Genomic DNA, 17,576 nt, shown 5'->3' on the forward strand with positions numbered 1-17,576 from the left:
TCTTTGTAACAACCTCTTCTCCCCATAAGGAAGTTTTTCTGGGATAATCTTTCTGAAAAATATACTCCCCAGCCTCTGCCTTGGGTAGACAAATTTTGTGTCTTCCTTCCTACTGCCCTGGCCTTGCGCATTTTGGAGGGGAAAGTGGTCTGTGTTTGAGGAATGACGGTGAATCTGGCTGCCGGTTGGTTAGCAGGGCTGGTGGTGGCACTTATGCACTGACTGGCTCTCCCCTTCTCTCGTTCGTGTGGGTGAACATGCTTTTCCTTCCCACGGGAGAGAAGGACTTTTCTTTGGCCAAGGCAACTTCATCTCTGTTTCCAAACCTGCTAAGGGCCAAGTGTTCCATGGCCAAAATCAATAATTGGGGCTTTTCCTAGTTTGCCAAAATCAAGTTAACGGGTAGACTTTTATACATTTCAGGTATTTTCTCTGGGATTTGTTTTCCCTCTGGCGCCTGCCCTCACTTGCCATCACTGCTGCAGTGGCTTCTGTCACTATTGAGCTAGTACTTGAGGGTTCCTGTGTGCCAGGCATTGTGCTAAACACTTAACCCACATTGATCTAGTTAATTCCCAATAGCTTTTGTGTTCCCATTTTATAGATGAGGAAGTTCAGGGGTGGAGAGGTGAAATGATATGCTTAAGGCTTTACAACAAGAAAAAGGGGTAACTACTACTTGGTTAAGCCACCAAGTCTGATTTTAGCACCCACTTAACATCTTCCAACTACAGTTAATGGCATCTGAACACCAAATTACATTTCATGGTAGTAAAGATTTATTGACCAGTAGCTCAGAGAGCACCATGATTTCCAGGTTTGCTGCCCCGTGAGCACTTGGAAGAGTCCAAGAAAAAAGGCTCAGGGTTCCTGAGTGCTGGCAAAGGATGTTTTAAAAATAAAGAGGAAGAAACCCCCAGCAGCATATTAAAAATGGAAGAGGGGTCCCTCTGTCTTGCTCACACTTCTAGCCACAGAGAGAAGAGAAACAGAATGTGGATCCATTCCCCATTCAAACGTGAGTTCAGTGAGTCAAGCTCCAGCTAAGGGCAAGTACAAGAACACAAAATCCTTTTGCTAATCTCTCCCTCAAGAAGGCGCAGATGAAAGGGAGGCATTAAAGCCTCTGAAACCACCAAAGCTGTTTGCCAGCAAAGAGATAAATCAAAAAGGTTTGAGATCTGGTTTGAATTTAATAATTAGAAACAACTAATCAGGGGACATTTGCTGTCAGGTCGGGAGCTGCACTCCCTCCATCAGGGTGTTTTTGCTGTTCTGGTCACTTGGTTATTAAATAGAAAAACCCTGTGATTAAATCACAGGGCTGTTCCAACACTAATCAATTCAATCTCATCCATTTAAAAAGAAATCAGGCCTTGCATTTGCCCTGTCTCCGCCAGAGGAGTGGGAACCGCACGCTGCAAACGTGACTGTGTATGTAGACCCTCGTGCGATGTGGGCAGTTCAAGGAGGGTCAGGCCGCATCCCAGCTAGATCACCCACCATCCTGCAGGATCTCCATCTGTTATGCCCACCCTGTGTATCTCAAAATAACAGCAAAACAGCAGTGATAGTGGTAGTAATAGTAATTATGGTGAGAGCCACAGTAGCAAGAATAATGACCATGTTTTAATCTTTTACCTTTTGTCTAGCCCTGTTCTAAATATTTTATTTCCTTTAATCCTCGAATAACCCTGTCATGGAGAAATCAAAGCTTATAGAAATGTTTTATAGACATTTACAGATCCTCACATCTGGAAGCCTCCTGGCTCATAGTAGGTCCTCAGTAAATTACTGTTGAGTGAATGAAGGGATAGAGAAGTAACTATCACACAAAATAGCAAATGTTGGGGCTGGATTTCGAACTCAGATCTGTCTCATTTATGCTTTTAATGTCCACCGGGTATGTAGATAAATGCCTTGTGAGCCTTTCTATATTGTTTTAAAGATGTGTATTGTTTTAAATAAGCATTTAAATTTATTTTATAGTTTTAATATATTAATTTTAATAAAGCACATAATGTTTTTAAACAATGTACAAAGAGAGAAATAGCATTGCATGGCAGAAAGATCAGTGGTTTGGGACTCAGGCTGGCCCAGGGAGAAATCCCTCTCTAGTATTTACTAATTTTGTGACCTAGGGTGAACTTGAGTGTCCCTCACTGTAAAACGAACACAGTAATACTTGTTTAAACTGGGTTAAAGAGGGGGATCCCTGGGTGGCTCAGAGGTTTAGCGCCTGCCTTCAGCCCAGGGCGTGATCCTAGAGTCTCGGGATCAAGTCCCACGTCGGGCTCCTTGCATGGAGCCTGCTTCTTCCTCTGCCTGTGTCTCTGCCTCTCTCTCTCTATCTCTCTCCCTGTGTGTGTGTGTGTGTCTCTCTCTCATGAATAAATAAATAAAATCTTAAAAAAAAATAAACTGGGTTTAAGAGAAGCTTAAATGGAACAAGTCCTTTAAACTGGGAGCAGAGTGCTTAGCTCATAACAGGTGCCCAGTTCTGGCATCCACTTCCCTCCGCTTGTGTATTAGAAAGCACTTGGTGATTCTCCTTGGATTCTATGGCTTAAAATTTCCTCTTCTTCAAGTTCTTCCTCTTCTTCTTCTTCTTTAAAGATTTATTTGTTTATTTTTAGAAAGAGAGAGAGAGGTATATGCACACTGGGGCAGTGTGAGGAGAGAAGCAGATTCCCCACTGAGCACAGAGCCCTGTGCAGGACTCAGTCCCACATCCCTGAGATCGTGACCTGAGCCAAAATCAAGAGTCAGATGTTTAACTGAGCCATCAGGCACCCCTTGGACCAGCTCTTCTGAACGCTGGTCAGCTAAGGATAGGGTCAGTGCTCTCCACAGAGAGCCTTACCCAGAACAACAGAAAAAGTAGTTGTTATCGACCATTTACTGATGAGATTTAGTGGTCTCAGAAGGTAGCCAAGCCTAAAGGAGATAGCCATTGAGTGGCCTGAAGAACAATGATGCTTCACGAAAGTGGGTCAGAAGAACCACAGATGAAGATCTAAGGTTAGCAGGATGGTGTTAGCTGTAGTGAGTCACAGAGTCTACTCGATCAGTCCAGATATACCCATATCTCCATCAGACCTCACATCCAAATATATAAAGGGCTTTACTGTGTTGCAAATTAACAAAGGGGCCTCCTGCTTATGTTTTGAATTGAAAACCATGAGAGAGTTTTTCCAGCACCCAAGCAGCTCTAGAAAGTGCCTTCTCAAATATGTGCCCTGCAGGGTAAGGAATCAAATAGTGCATTCAGACCCTCTGTTCCCATAAATTCCCCTCCGTAACTGCCTTTCCTGCCTGCCCTAGACAGGCACCAAGGTATTCAGACAAAGGGTTCAGGGGCCCATTAAGTTCACTTATAATTTGCTTCAGTTAACTGTTCCCCCCCGCCTTTTTAAAGATTTTATTTATTTATTCATGAGAGACACACACACACACACACACACACACACACAGAGAGAGAGAGAGAGAGAGAGAGAGAGAGAGGCAGAGACACAGGCAGAGGGAGAAACAGGCTCCATGCAGGGAGCCTGATGTGGAACTCCATCCTGGAACTCCAGGATCATGCCCTTAACTGAAGGCAGACACTCAACCACTGAGCCACCCAGGCATCCCAACTGTTCCCTTTCAATTGAGGTATTATCATACTTGGATTCCTTGCTCCTGAAGCACAAAGACTGAGTCCCCATGCCATTGCTGAGGGCAGTGCCTAGATAGATGCCCTGGTCATGGGTGTGCCTCACCCTTGAACTGATCTGACATTCCTTCTCACAGGGGTAGTGGAAGTCACCAGTATCCCACTTGGACCAATGTTTGAACAGCCATGATTTCTTTTAGCATGTCTATGTACTTTAAAGAAAATAAATCCCCTTGGTGGTAAGGAAAAAAACTTTCCTATTTGCAAAGCAAGAGTCGCAGCTTGAACTTGCAGGTTTTGAGTCTCCAAGAAAATCTGAGGTTGAAGAATGTCAGCTTTCAGTGATCTTTGCTTTTGAGGTTTTGATTTAATTTTGGCAGCCAGGTGGTTAGCAGAAGGGAAGGGTGTCACCTCAAAAACATTGGTCTCCTTTATTCATTCTTTCTTTTAGTCACTCATTCAGAAATTATTCATTGACCCACTGCACAGGGCATTGGGGTTTAAAGTCATGTGCTCAAATCAGCATAGACTATAGCACCCAAGGCACTTTGTTTTCATGGTTGAAAGGGAAGTGAACTGTGCATTCGCTTCAGTAAATTTAGCAAGAATAACAGGGTGGGTCCATGGCTTCTCCAATTGGCTGATGAGAATATGTGAGGCCAAGTGTGTAAATGCAGACAGTTCACACAGTGTCCTTCCTGCCTAGAAAACTCCCCTCCCCCCAAAACCTGCCCATGGTTTCTGATGCACAGGGGAAATAAAATGGTGACTTGGCTCATCTGTAGCCTACCAGATAGCAAGCAATGATAGCTTTTAAAACTAGAAAGGACCTAAAATGTTATCTACATGTACTATCTTCAAGGCCAATTCCTTTTTTCTTTTTTTTTAATCCCCCCCCTTTTTTTAAAGATTTTATTTATTTATTCATGAGAGACACAGAGAGACAGAGGCAGAGACACAGGCAAACAAAGAAGCAGCTCCATGCAGGGAGCCCGATGTGGGACTTGATCCCAGGACTCCAGGATCACCCCCTGGGCCAAAGGCAGATGCTCAACTGTTGAGCCACCCAGGCATCACACCTTCTTTTTTTTTTTTTTTAAGAGGGGGCAGGGGGAGAAGTAGAGCAAGAAAATCTTAAGCAGACTCCATGCCCAGCACGGAGCCCAATGTGGGGCTTAATCTCATAACCCTGAGATCATGACCTGAGCCAAAATCAAGAGCCGAATGTTTAACCTACTGAACCACCCAGATGCCCCAAGGCCAGTTCTTTAGTAGAATAAGTTATAAAGGTGTTTCCTTCCAAACTCCTTGTGCTCAACACTTTCTTAGGCCATCTCTGTATGATATGCACTTCCAGACTCTGGGACCGAACAGTGAAGTAGGGAAACACATAGCTTGAAGCCCAATGAATACAGGCTCTGCTGCTTGCTAGTTATAGAGCTTTGGGCAAGTCCCTGCATCTTTCTGAGCCTCCATCTCCTCCTCTGCAAAATGGAGATAATACCCATTCCTGCCCACCTCTTGAGGTGGTCATGAGGATCAAATCAGATCATGCATATGAAGATTTAGTTCTATGATTGGCATGTCGTGAGTGTATAACAAGCTAAAGCTGATTATTATCATTATCAATTATTTTGGTGAAGTTCAAAATGACTGCAGTGTCCTGCTATATCCTCTGCTCTTTGAGATGTTCATTTGTTTGTATCTCCAGGATTTAATTTCCCACTAGTGATTTCTTCATGAACTTTTCTTTAGATCATTGTCATGAGCTCAGCTCTCTAATAGTTTAGGAATTCCTGGGTGGAATTTAGAAGCTCCTGGATAAGGTGAGTTGATTGGACTGGCCAGTCTGGTGGAAGGGGTGCCCATTTGGTTCCCTCTGCTGCCTCCACCTCTGCCCTTCTTAGAGTTGGGTAAATGGTGCAGCAACAAGCTTGTCAAAGGGAGCAGGACCAAGGGCATCAACAAAACAATTAAATACTATTGTAGGGGTATTAGCCATGTACCAGATACTGCACCAGGTTCTGGAATGTACCCTTGACAGACCAAGTTCTGTCTTCATGGGCTTATGTCTGATGAGAAGGTCAACCAAAAACCAGAAAACAAAATATTAAATTAAATTATCTTTCTAAACTAGGTCTCCCTTGCTAGTCTCTGTCTCAGCACTTCATCCGACTCATTTACAGCAGAGATCATAATCTGTAATTATTTTGTTTTAACTCCCAATTAATGGGCAAGGAGCATGACTGGCTCATTCTCTGCTGTCTCCCCAGACTGACAGCAGGGCTCTGCATATCACAAGTGCTTGGTGAACATAAAGCAAGTGAACAAATGACTAAGTGACACTTTGTGAAATTTTGTCTCAGGCCCAGAATTAATTAATTAATTGATTAATTTTGTGTACACATTTAGTTTTATTGTAACGAAGCAACTTGTACACTTTTAACATTTAAAACTGAGCATCTTTCCTTTCTGGTGAAGCAAAAATAAAATTAAAAAATAAACAGGAACAAAATTACAATACAGAATGTTAATTCCAAATAAGATCCTACAGGTTCTGCTGATTCTCCCATCGAATGGCAGGGCTCAAGTCATCATTAGAAGAGTTTTATTTTAAAAGTGTCATGTTAAACTGCAAGGATGTCCATTAAACATCACAATTAAACATGCTAAAGGAGAAGCCATGTTGTCAAAATGCCCACTTAACCCACCCAAACATGTCAAACCCACCCTTTGCTGACCTTCTATAACCCCACTTTAAAAAGTTTTTTTTCTTCTTTTACCCAAGAGAAAGTAGACATGTACATGTTGGTAAATGCTGACTGTCCATATTCACATAGGGACACAGTACAATCTCTGAGCCCAATATACAGAGAAAGGAGAAAAAAAGCTAGAATTCTATGCACTACTACACAGAAGCCTAGCACCCTCCAGCTTCCAGCAGAGCTAAGTGAGCAGAAGGTTTTCCTTTCTTCCCACAGAGCATGGTGGTGTTGACTCCATAGTTTTTTGTTGAGTCAGGAAGGGATAAAAATGAATTTGGAACAGAAAGGGGTAGAGATTCTTTTCCCGCCATATTATGTTCAAGGTATTTCCTCCCAAAATAATTTGAGAACCATGGTGTAAAGGGAGAGAAAAGAGATTTCAAAAAAACAGAGCGAATGAGCACCAGAGGAAGGGGGAAAAAAGAGATGCAAGTTGCTCTCAGGGACTGGAGAAAATTAGAAAAGGAAGGTTGGAATCAATCAGTGTTTCATTAGTCATCTTCTCCATCATCCTCCTCCTCTCCTTCCTCCCTCTTATCATCATCTTCATCTTCTTCACCTTCACCCTCATCTCCTTCTTCCAATCCTGCAATGTCTTCCAGTCCTTCCAATCCTCCTTCTTCTTCTTCATCGACAGGCCCAGAATTTAAACATCAGGCTCCTTCTCTGATGCTGGCAGTGGTCAGTTACCACCCTGTGTAACAGAAATTGAAAAGAAAATCCACTTTGATAATCCATTCAGCTTTCATTTTATAAAATGTGTGGGTTTCTTAAGGAGATCATTCTATTCCAGATTAACTGGCCATGACTTAATTAAAAGGCTGCTAGAGGACATTTGTCTTCTGGATTTGACAGTTGAGGCATGTAGAAGTGTCTGGGGTGAGGGGTGCTCTGGAGATTGGGTTCTGGTGCTGGTTAATGTGTTAAGTTGGTCCGGAGAGAGCTGCCTGCCTATGAGGAAAAAAAAATGTTATTATCCCTTCTCCTTTACCAGAGTGGCTTCTTGGGGTAACAGGCTACCATTAATGTGTTGCATTGACAAAATGGAATGGAATTGTAGCACCACAAAGTTCTATAATTTGGCAGTGTTGGGTAGCAGCATATACCTATGTGGCTTACAGTTTGGGTAATACCTATGTGGCTTACAGTTTGGGTAATACATGACAGCAGCTGCCCATTATTGTGCACCTACTATATAGCAGGCCTCCTTCCAGCTGCCATATACATATCATCTATGATCCTTACAACAGCTTGACCCAGTAGGCATTCTTTCCACTATTTCCACTTTACAGATAACATCCCAGAGCCTCAGCACCTCATGGCATTTCCCAAGATCCCAGGTATAATACTGTAGACTCTCAAGGAAAGAGGAGCCAGAATCAGGAGGGGCAGGAGCTCTCCAGGGCAGCGGCTGTTCCCCTCTCTGACACCCCAGCACATGTTACTGATTGATTGAAGTATTCTCTCACTTGCTGTGCTATGTAGTCCTTCTCAATACAGCTCTCCAAGCAGATGCTACCAGACATTCCAGATAGCAAATGAGTTGTAACCTATTTGCCAAGTATGTGTGTGAAGAGTTTTGCCCCAGGAATTAGAATTCTAGATTCAGAGTGTTACACTGTAGCCACGTAACTTTGAACAAATCCCCCCCTGACTTCAGTTTATTTACCCTAGAATGGAAATTATCCCTTGTCCTACTTGCCTCAAAAAGTCATCCTATAAATATTAACCGTGAGTTGGCTTCACTGACTCCACAGTGCTGCTTTTAATTGTAACTAGATGATGAATCAGTGAGGGTCCGGTTCCTATGTAAACATGAAATGTCCTCAAAAATGGCAGGTGACTATCAGCATCTTCTCAAGGCTCTCCCCTAAAACCTCAGAATAGAGTGTTTGACTCCCTAAAAATCACTTGGTGAGTTTGTTAATGCAGATTCTTGAGCACCATCCCAGATGGCCTATTCAATGTCCTGATGCCTGGCATTCATCTCTAAATCATCCTACTGCACAAGTGGAATAATATAGAGGATCTGGAATCCACTACTCTGGATAGAACCATATGCACCTGTGGAGTTCTAAAGATCTAGGTAGCTGGCTATGGAACAAGAAGCCCTAGTCCCTTCCCAATATCTCTGTCTGGCAAATTCTTATTTGCCTTCTGGCCTATTCCAATGTCTTGTCCTGGGACACCTGGGTGGCTCAGTAGTTGAGCATCTGCCTTCAGCTCAGGTCATGATCCAGGAGTCCCGGAATCGAGTTTCGCATCAAGCTCCACGCAGGGAGCCTGTTTCTCCTTCTACTTATATCTCTGTCTCTCTGTGTGTCTCTCTCATGAATAAATAAATAAAATCTTAAAAGAACAAAAACAATTGTCTTCTCCTCTGAGAAGACCTCCCCAACCCCCACTGAGGTCAAACTCCTTGTTCCTCACTGTGCTTCCAGAGTCTTCCAACCCATGTTTTGAGTACCCATTGTGTACCAGGCACTCTGCTAAGTTCTAAAATGCATTACCATATTTTCTTCTCTCCCTTTGAGAACAGAAGCTAATGTCATCACCCTCCCCTTAAGAGTTGAGAAGGGGTAACTCAGCAGAGTGATGTGACTTTCCTAGGATATTTGGATTTTACTGCATTATAATTAATTTCTTCAGAGTCTGTCCTTCTACAAGAATGTGAGTTCTTTAGCTATGGGTACTGTTGGTTTTGCAGTCCCAGAAGCAAATGAAGGGCCTGGCTCATGGTAGATGCTCACAAATTTTCCTTGAATTGAAGCAAGGAATAATAGAACAATTATAGTAAGATAGACAAGGCTGGCTCTGGTCGGTTTCCACTCTCTGTCTTTCCTGCTCAGGGTATGATAGAGGGGGGAGGAAGAAGGGGCTTCTTTAGGTATTGAAGACTCCAGATGAAGACTCCACGAAAACTTCATGCCAGTGATTTTGGTCCTTTGGTAGGTTTCTGCCAAGTAGGATCAGGAAGACTTAGCAAGTCACAAAATTAGGGACTCAAGCACTACTTGCCTGGTTGATGAGCTGGGATGTAGAAGAGAGGTGATGCGCTTTATTATGGTTTGTAAATGGAGGTTTTTTTTTCTTTTTATAAAGAAGAAAACATATTTTCCACATTTAACCTGGCAGACTTCCTTGGTCATAAGTTCACTTCAAATATAGTTTTCTTTAGTTCAAGTAAGACTTGTTCTTGGTGTTTTTGGCTATAAAACAGAAGGGTTGGAGATGATGTCTAAGGTTTGTTCCAGCATTCTGGTTCTGTGATTGTATCACAGACCCTGGATGAGGTTTAGAACAAATTTAAATTACCCAAGTACAAAGAGCTCTGAAAATGAAATGTGTTTAAGTGAATTAGATTTTCTTTCCAATCTAGTTTCTTTTCCCAAGTTCATCAGAATCTGAACTTTGTATCTAAATTTCTAAGCCCTGATACATAGATACGTTTAGGAAAAGAGGAGATACAAAAAGAAACAAATTGTAGTAGCAGGAATAAGAACAATAATGTAAACCAATTTCCCCAGAGTTTAAGAGCTTCTTGTGATTTCTTAGGTTTTCTTGGAATTGTTCTTTTACATAGATTGGTTAAAGATTTTGGGGGGACATGATAGAATGATAAGGATTGCAGGTACCATTCAATTGGGTGCTTTTTTTTCTTTTCTTAATCAAAGCCATAATCCTTGTCTACATTTGAACTTTATCATTTGTTTTGCAGCGAAAACGCAAGCAGAGCACCCAAGATGAGGATGCTGTTAGCCTTTGTAGTCTCGACATAAGTGTAAGTACAGTGCTTCCTACAGCCTCTGCCATGAGAATACCTCTCGTCTCTGAATCTGTTAACGTGCTGGGTGCTTTAAGTGGGCTTCTGGCTGCTGATAGTGGAAGTTGTGACCTGGAGAAAACTCTTAAACATTTAATTTGACTGGAGAAAGCTAGGTGGCCAACTTCAGATTGCAAGCCAAGTCGTTTATAGCTCATGTTTTTTTTCTCTCATAAAATGCATTATGAAATCAAAGCATCTGAGTAGAATCAACATAAATGTCACTATGCTGTTTTAGAAGTTGGTTCCAGAAGATGGTCAGATGTCTGTCCCCCTTTCAGGGAAGTTAGTGAGTTGGCCCAACTCAGGCACCTGGTGCCCAAAGGCTGGGAGAGTGAGTGACTTTGTATTTAACAAATCTTCATTTCAGTCAAAATTCTATACTTACCATTAATGTGACACCTTTCCCTATCTCTGTTTTCTCATCTCAAAAATAGAGATGAAAAGATTTCATCTAACAGGACTGTTGTGAGGATCAAATAAACAATGAAAGTGAGAATTCTAAGCACATTGCCTAGTAAATACTAGGCACCCACCAAATGAACCTTATTGTATTTTTCTTTAAAAGCAGAAGTTTATAGCTTTGCGCAGTGGCAGTATCACAGCCAATGAGGTTTATCCAAGGTGTGATTATTACTAATTAAAAGCAGAAGTTTACAAAAGAGGTTTAACAACATGGTAGTCGAGTGCTGGTGATGATAGAGGTAAAGAGCTTTCTTGAATTTTTTGGGCTGTGTCCTGGGTGCTGAATTTTAGCAGCTTTCTTTGTATGGTCTCCTTGTCTCCCCAGTGACCCAATAGGGAGGCCCACCTGGGCCTCTAAAGGGCCTCATTACCGAAGAGCTGGGGAGTGGACATTCAGGTTCTCTTGGGCTCCCAATGTCCATTCATCATGTATACTTCCTTGGAGTGCAGTCATTGTGCAGGGTGGATCCATCCAGCATTAGGCCCTGATCTTTCTCCTCCACAGAAACCACTGAAGCCATTGTTGTGAGATGAGAAGGCTTCTGTGCTAAGAGTTAAGAGCTGGGTCATTGTCCTGCTCTGTCTATAACTAACAGTTCAACTTTGGCAAGTTGCTTCTCCTCTCTGGGCATCAGTTTTCTCATTTGTTTAAAAAAAAAGAGAGAGAGAGAGAGGTTTGAGATCAAGTCTTCTAAGACCATTGTGAAAATTTGAAAGTTTGTTGAACATGGATCATTGGGTTCTCATATGACAACATTTATTGACCAGTATAAACAATACTCTTTCAGTTATTTTCAGTGATTGCAAAATTATGTATGATGCAAATTGCCGTGATGGAATGATCCTGAGCTGGCATTTAATGAATGTACTTTGCCATCTTTTTTTTCACCATATGGTGTTTGTTCCAGTCTTTAGACCATCAGATTGATGGAGTTGGACCAGTTCACTTGGATACCATGGTAACAGGACAAAAAGATGATGATCTACTGGGTTTTACTTTACTCATTGAATGTTTTATTATTGACAGGTGAAGTCAATGAAACTTCCCTTAGCAATAACATGTTTTTTTCGTATTTGAATGTTTTAAATTTTGTGCTAATTATTAGGATCATTGATTTTCTGAATTGAAAGAGGTCTTAGCCATTATATAGTTCTGTCTTCCCACTTTGAAAATGAAGAGCAGAAGCCCAGGAAGATGTAGTGATTTTAGGCAAGACTTTAAGTCATTTCTAAGATCACATCTCATCATACATATTTCTTCAACTGCATTATATTCATTTTTCAGGAAAACAGAAGTCTTTAGAAGTTTTTTTTTTAAATAAAAAACCACACAACCCTCTCATATGAAGTGATTCTTTACAATTATGAGTTTTAATTTGTTTTTTTGTGCTGATTATCATCAATAACCTCACCTTCTCTTAAGGTCACATAAGTCTCATATGATCAACCATCTGACTTCTTTTCTCTTGATGCAGCTACAAAAGATATTTCTCCCTTTTTTAACCATCTCACATCATGTTTTGTCATAATAGACTTGTATAGCAGAGAAATCTACATTTATACTTAGGGATTCAGTTATGGCCAAACTCCTTTCTAATTCGTCTGGCATTTTTCCTGAATCTTGGTACACAGATTCTAGGACCTTAGCAGAGTTTCCTCCAGATATTGTCATGTGGTTTTATAATAATTGTAAAAGTTAGAAAAATCCTAGATTTCTAAAAACTGTTAGAAGACGTGAAAACTGGTGTGTTCCAGGTTTATGGACAATCCTAGTCATATGAAAATAACAGGATACGTGATAGATCCAGCTGAGGCCTCAGAAGAAGTGGTACTGACTTCTAGTGCCTTGCAATTAACTGGCACTCAGCAGAGGTACATTGAATTGAATCAAGTGGTGGATGGAACCACTAATAAGAAGATGTTTTGCCATGAAGGCAGCAATGTCTCAATAAACATCTGATTCCAGCAAATGAATTGTTCTAATAAATAAATAGCATTTGTAGGCAACTTGAAGATACTTTAAAATGGTGATATCCAGTAGTCACAGTCCCTTAACCAACCAGCAGCATTATTGAAGAGTTGTTTGAGCCTATTTCTATGTGTCGTGGAAAGTGTCTGAAAAGAAGGTGGGTTCTGACAGATGACTCATATGGCAGGATGTGAGGGCTTGGGAAAGTAATATTAGTAACTCTCAATTTTGATTCCATTTAATTAGTGGAAAGATATCATCAGATGTGTGCTTTCAACAAGAAGTTACTAGATGAAGGGATGGGGTCTTTTGGAGATCATGGTCAAGTTTCCACTGTGCTCCAGCCCAATGCTGCATGCACATTGAGCTGTTGGTACGTACTTATTGCTTGATTGGTTTAAAAAAAAAAAAAGGCAGTGAACCCTCCTAGTAGAATTTAGCATATAGAGCCCTTTTAAAGAAATATATCTGTGATGTAGAGTTAGGAGATGTTAACACAGATGAAATCTTCCCCCTTTGATAAAAAGTATGTATAGAGCCCCTCAGGGTGTGTGAGTGATGATAACACCAAACATTCCACTGACATCTTGCTTTAGTTTGCCTCAGATGACGATTCTGATGGTGCCTGGAAGAGAGTTTTCCTCCTATCCTCCTACTGAATTTGGACTTAGTGACCAAAAAGAAGTGCATAAGCCAAGAAAAGAGCTTATTCTTACAGACAGGGATCTTCCACTGTTTAGGGGGGTCATGGACTCTTTTGGGAATCTGGGCTCCAGAAGATTTTACAAGATTGATGTGTGATTTCATGGGCCCCATGGAGCTCAGCCAAGACCCCATGTTAAGAGTTCCTTTTTAAAAAGGAAATTGGAAGGGTCTTAAGATGTGGTGACGTATCTTCAAAGAATTATTCTCCCACCCTCCACCCCCAGCACTAGGTGAAAAATAAATGGTGATGGAATGTCCATGCTAGTTGACGCTATAATCATTCTCTAATTTTTCCCACCACTTTACCCAAGCCACTGGCTGAGCCCCCAGCTTCCTGGCAGGATAGAACACAAAATATTCCAGGGGGGGAAAAAAGGCAACCTATACTTTTGAGAACAAATTGCAGAGTGGAGAATGCTCCTAGCAGCCGCCTACAAATCTCTTCTCACGTCAGAGGATGCGAGTGGGATGGTTTCAGGGACATTGCTTCCCCCACAGCACTTTCCTCGTTTAACTTCTAATCGGGGAGACATGCCTGAGTGAAGAGCCAGTGTTGGTGGTTTCCCAGGAAACAAGGTGGTGGAAGAATGGAAGAGCCAGGTGTATCCCTGATGCAGAGCACTGCTTAGCACCAAGCATCCTTTCTTAAGAAACAAATGAGTTCTGAGGTGGGCATAAAAATAGTTTCCACTGATTAAAAAAAAACAGTGTAAAAGATAAAAAGGAATACATGTTCTTTGTAGAAAATCTGGACACTGTGAACAAGAGAATTCATTAATCATCCCACCTCAAAGCAGTGGCTACATTTTGATGTATTACCTTCCTGACATCGTACACACACTTTAAAATTTTTCTTTTTTTTTTGTGACTTTAAAATTTTTCATCATGAATATTGCAGACATACAAAATGGCATCAAGGATAATATAAAATATACTTAGCAATGCAACTGGGAAACATGCCCTTAACAGCAAAACAGAACCTCTTGATCTGCTTAGTTTAATGGTTATTGTTGCCTTGCCTGTCTATTAACTTACTACACTTATGTATCTATAAGTAACATGTAATTTAAATTTATATAAGCACAAATTTTTAAAAATTGGGATTATAACACGTACTAATTTATTTCTAAAATTTTCATTTATACATTGGCCTCATGTCACCACATCCTAAAATATTATTTAAGTATTATTTTTGGTAACTATCCAATACTTTGTCAAATGGATGCACCATTTTTTTTAACCAAGCCTTCACTGGATATTTAGATAAACTATAATTTTTCACTATTAAAAATAACACTGACAAGCATTTAAGAATATCTGTGTCATCTTATATCAGTAGGATAAAATAAGAAATTCCTGGCTAAAAGAGTACAAATATTTCTAAACTCGTGACCAGATCTGTACCCCTTCTGGAAGTGAGAGATGGAAATGCAGTTCAGAGCAGTTGAGTTTTGTTCAGAAACTCAGAGTAGGGATTGTTCTCAGGTTGCTCTGGCCCATTTGTCTTTCAACTATTGCTGGTCCCTTGCTAAGTCTGTGACTTTATATGGGTCATTTGCTTATACTGCCTGTTTTGAAGAGCCCCTCGTCACCCCTGGCAGGGCAGAGGCTCTTCTTGTGACTGGTGGGGATGGGGCTACAAGAGGTAGAGCTAAAGGTGGGCTGTCCTTTCCCTGCTGAAGGGGCTTCCCCATGGTAGCAGGTGTCATGATTGAAGTAGAATAAGATCCATTTAGTTGACACAACTGCCTTCACCCTAGGTGTTATCATGCCCTTTTGAAGATGAAGAAACTAAGTCTTAGCAATTTGCTCAAAATACCAGCTTATTGTAGATTCAAGGCCAGGATGGTTGGGTTCCATAGCTTCCCTATGCTGCCTCCAGGCTGGGAAAAGATGAAAGCATTTGTCTCCATGGCTTCCAGTAATAGATGATGTATAGGACATTTAGCTCCTCTTATTGGCAAACCACCTTTGAGGTTTATGACATTTTTGTTACCTGTGCTTTCTGATTATTTACCCTGTTATAGGGATGCTCAAAGCATAAGAATGGGTATAGAAGAGGGACAGAGCTTTCTTGTCTCGATTAACCTAAGTGACATTTCATTGCTAGGATATGTTAAGGCAGACATGGAATAGCAGCAAGGATTATTTTATCTTTCCACAGCAGAGTCCAGATAATTAAAAAAGATACACCATTTCTGCAGTTTGGTTTCTCTTGGTCTGTTCTGGAACTTGCTAACTGGGGAGAGAGATTAGCCTTGACCTGGCCCGCATGGGGCCTTGATGAATTATGTGGGAGAGTTTAATAAGGCTCTTATCGCTGAGGAGACCAGGTCTGCACTGAGATTGGGTCTTCATTAACGTATGCTTATATCTAACCTGTTGGCATGGTTTCTATTTTAGATTTATGATCTGCTGTTGCTGCCTGTGAAATTGCTTGGGCCTAACATAGTGGAGATCCTATGTTGAGTCCAAGGTGGTGCTACCATCTCTAATGGTAAATTTGTTCATTATTGACACTAGATGCATTCCATCTACCCTTTGGCCTAATTGATTAGGTGGTAGATTATAGTAATCACTGTGATCTTTATTCTTTGAGCTACCCTCTTGAAATGTACAGTGACAATGAAATTCTAAGGAGCTTCAGGACACATTCTCAGAAGGTAATGATGTAACAAAGGGTCAGTCATCATTTACTACTCCCTTCAAAGTGACATTGATGGCACCCGTGTTAAATGAGACTTCTCATGCTCTGAAAATACCTGTTTGTTTGAATTTGTCATTAGAACCACACGCTCTGGGAGCTTAGAGACCGAACACTGCTCTGTACTTCAGTTTCCTCACCTATAAACTGAAATCTAGACAGTGCCCCATCTTAGGGTTGTAAGAATTAAAATGAGTTAGTTCATGTAAAGCACTTAGAATCTGGCCCATAGTAAGTACAAAAATACTAGCTATTTTCTGTTGATTTCATAGTACAAAATTGACTTTATGGTTAAATTTAAGGGTATTTGTTGTTGTCACAAGTGATCCATAAATAGAACTGATTGTGAATTTTTAAAAAAATACCAATATATGAAGAAACATATACAAGGAGTTTTACTACAGCATTTTTAAAATAATAGCCAAAAGCTGGAAAAAGCATGAATATTCAATTTCTATAGAGAGTTATAAACATATTATATAAATAAGTATAAAACACAATGACAGAGCATATAAAATAGAAATTATTTCCCTAGATGTTTTTATATATGTTTTTATATATTTGTCTATGTAAAGGAATAAACATGGAGGAACATGTACTGCATTGTGGACAGTGGCTTTGGCTTTGGGAGGGGGGATGGAATTATGTGAAGGGGAGCTTCAGTTCCACGGTTCTTAACCTTTGGCATCTTTTGAAACCTATGAATTCCCCTTCCCCCCAGAAGGCCATCTATATGTGCCTAAAATTAAATACATAAGATGACAACAAAACCCAGTTATATTGAAATGCAACTATCAAAATATTTAATTTACAAATTTGTGGTAAAAGTTACACATGTGCTTCTTAATTAATGCTTTAAGTGACAAGATCCAGCAACAAGTCTAATAACTAATACACCTTCTACAAGATGATACGAGTGAATGACATTTTGAAATATCTGCACCAATTACTCTGTGATATGAAAATACAGTGATTTCTATGGTGACAGAGTCATAGGTCTGCTAATGCTTTTGTGATCTGTGGCCTTCATTTATACTGGAAGGAAATGCTAGATTTCAGTTGTTAATGAAACTAAAGATGTATTTTTTTTTCCACCAAATTCACAGATGCTCTGAATTTTGTCCATGCACTTCTTGGTGGGAGGCTGAGAATTCTAAATTAGGAATTCTTACTTAAGACACCAAGACATTCTTGGTTCAAGACACTGCTATGATAGGTCTTTTACATTGTATTACTTTTGTAATTCAAATGACTGAAATAAAAAAATACAACAAATATAATTAATTTTGACCTGTTGGTACGTGAGGTTGTTAGTGTTTTAAAGGAGAGAATGTTGTATAATGTTGTATAAAAGTAAGGGGCTGGGATAATGATAATAATGTTTTTAGGAAAACCTTGTAATAACCATTAAATCAATTCTTAACACTTGGATTTAACACTTGGTTAAAAAACACTTGGTTTTTCTTTGATATCACCTTAGCTTTTTGAAA

General features: G+C 40.4%; 1 protein-coding gene and 1 pseudogene across 3 annotated transcripts in view; both read left to right on the forward strand.

The window, feature by feature from the left end:
• ARHGEF3 (Rho guanine nucleotide exchange factor 3) overlaps positions 1–17,576 on the forward strand; it is a 309,811-nt gene that overhangs the window by 155,998 nt on the left and 136,237 nt on the right. For all 3 annotated transcript variants that reach the window (XM_055343738.1, XM_055343737.1, XM_055343739.1), the window contains one exon: positions 10,139–10,201. In XM_055343738.1, the coding sequence (XP_055199713.1) occupies positions 10,139–10,201 (63 nt within the window). The remainder of the gene's footprint in view (positions 1–10,138; positions 10,202–17,576) is intronic.
• On the forward strand, positions 10,823–10,892 carry LOC129522624 (U4 spliceosomal RNA; annotated as a pseudogene).

Source organism: Nyctereutes procyonoides, unplaced genomic scaffold, assembly GCF_905146905.1.
Source record: "Nyctereutes procyonoides isolate TBG_1078 unplaced genomic scaffold, NYPRO_anot_genome, whole genome shotgun sequence".
NCBI lineage: Eukaryota > Metazoa > Chordata > Mammalia > Carnivora > Canidae > Nyctereutes > Nyctereutes procyonoides.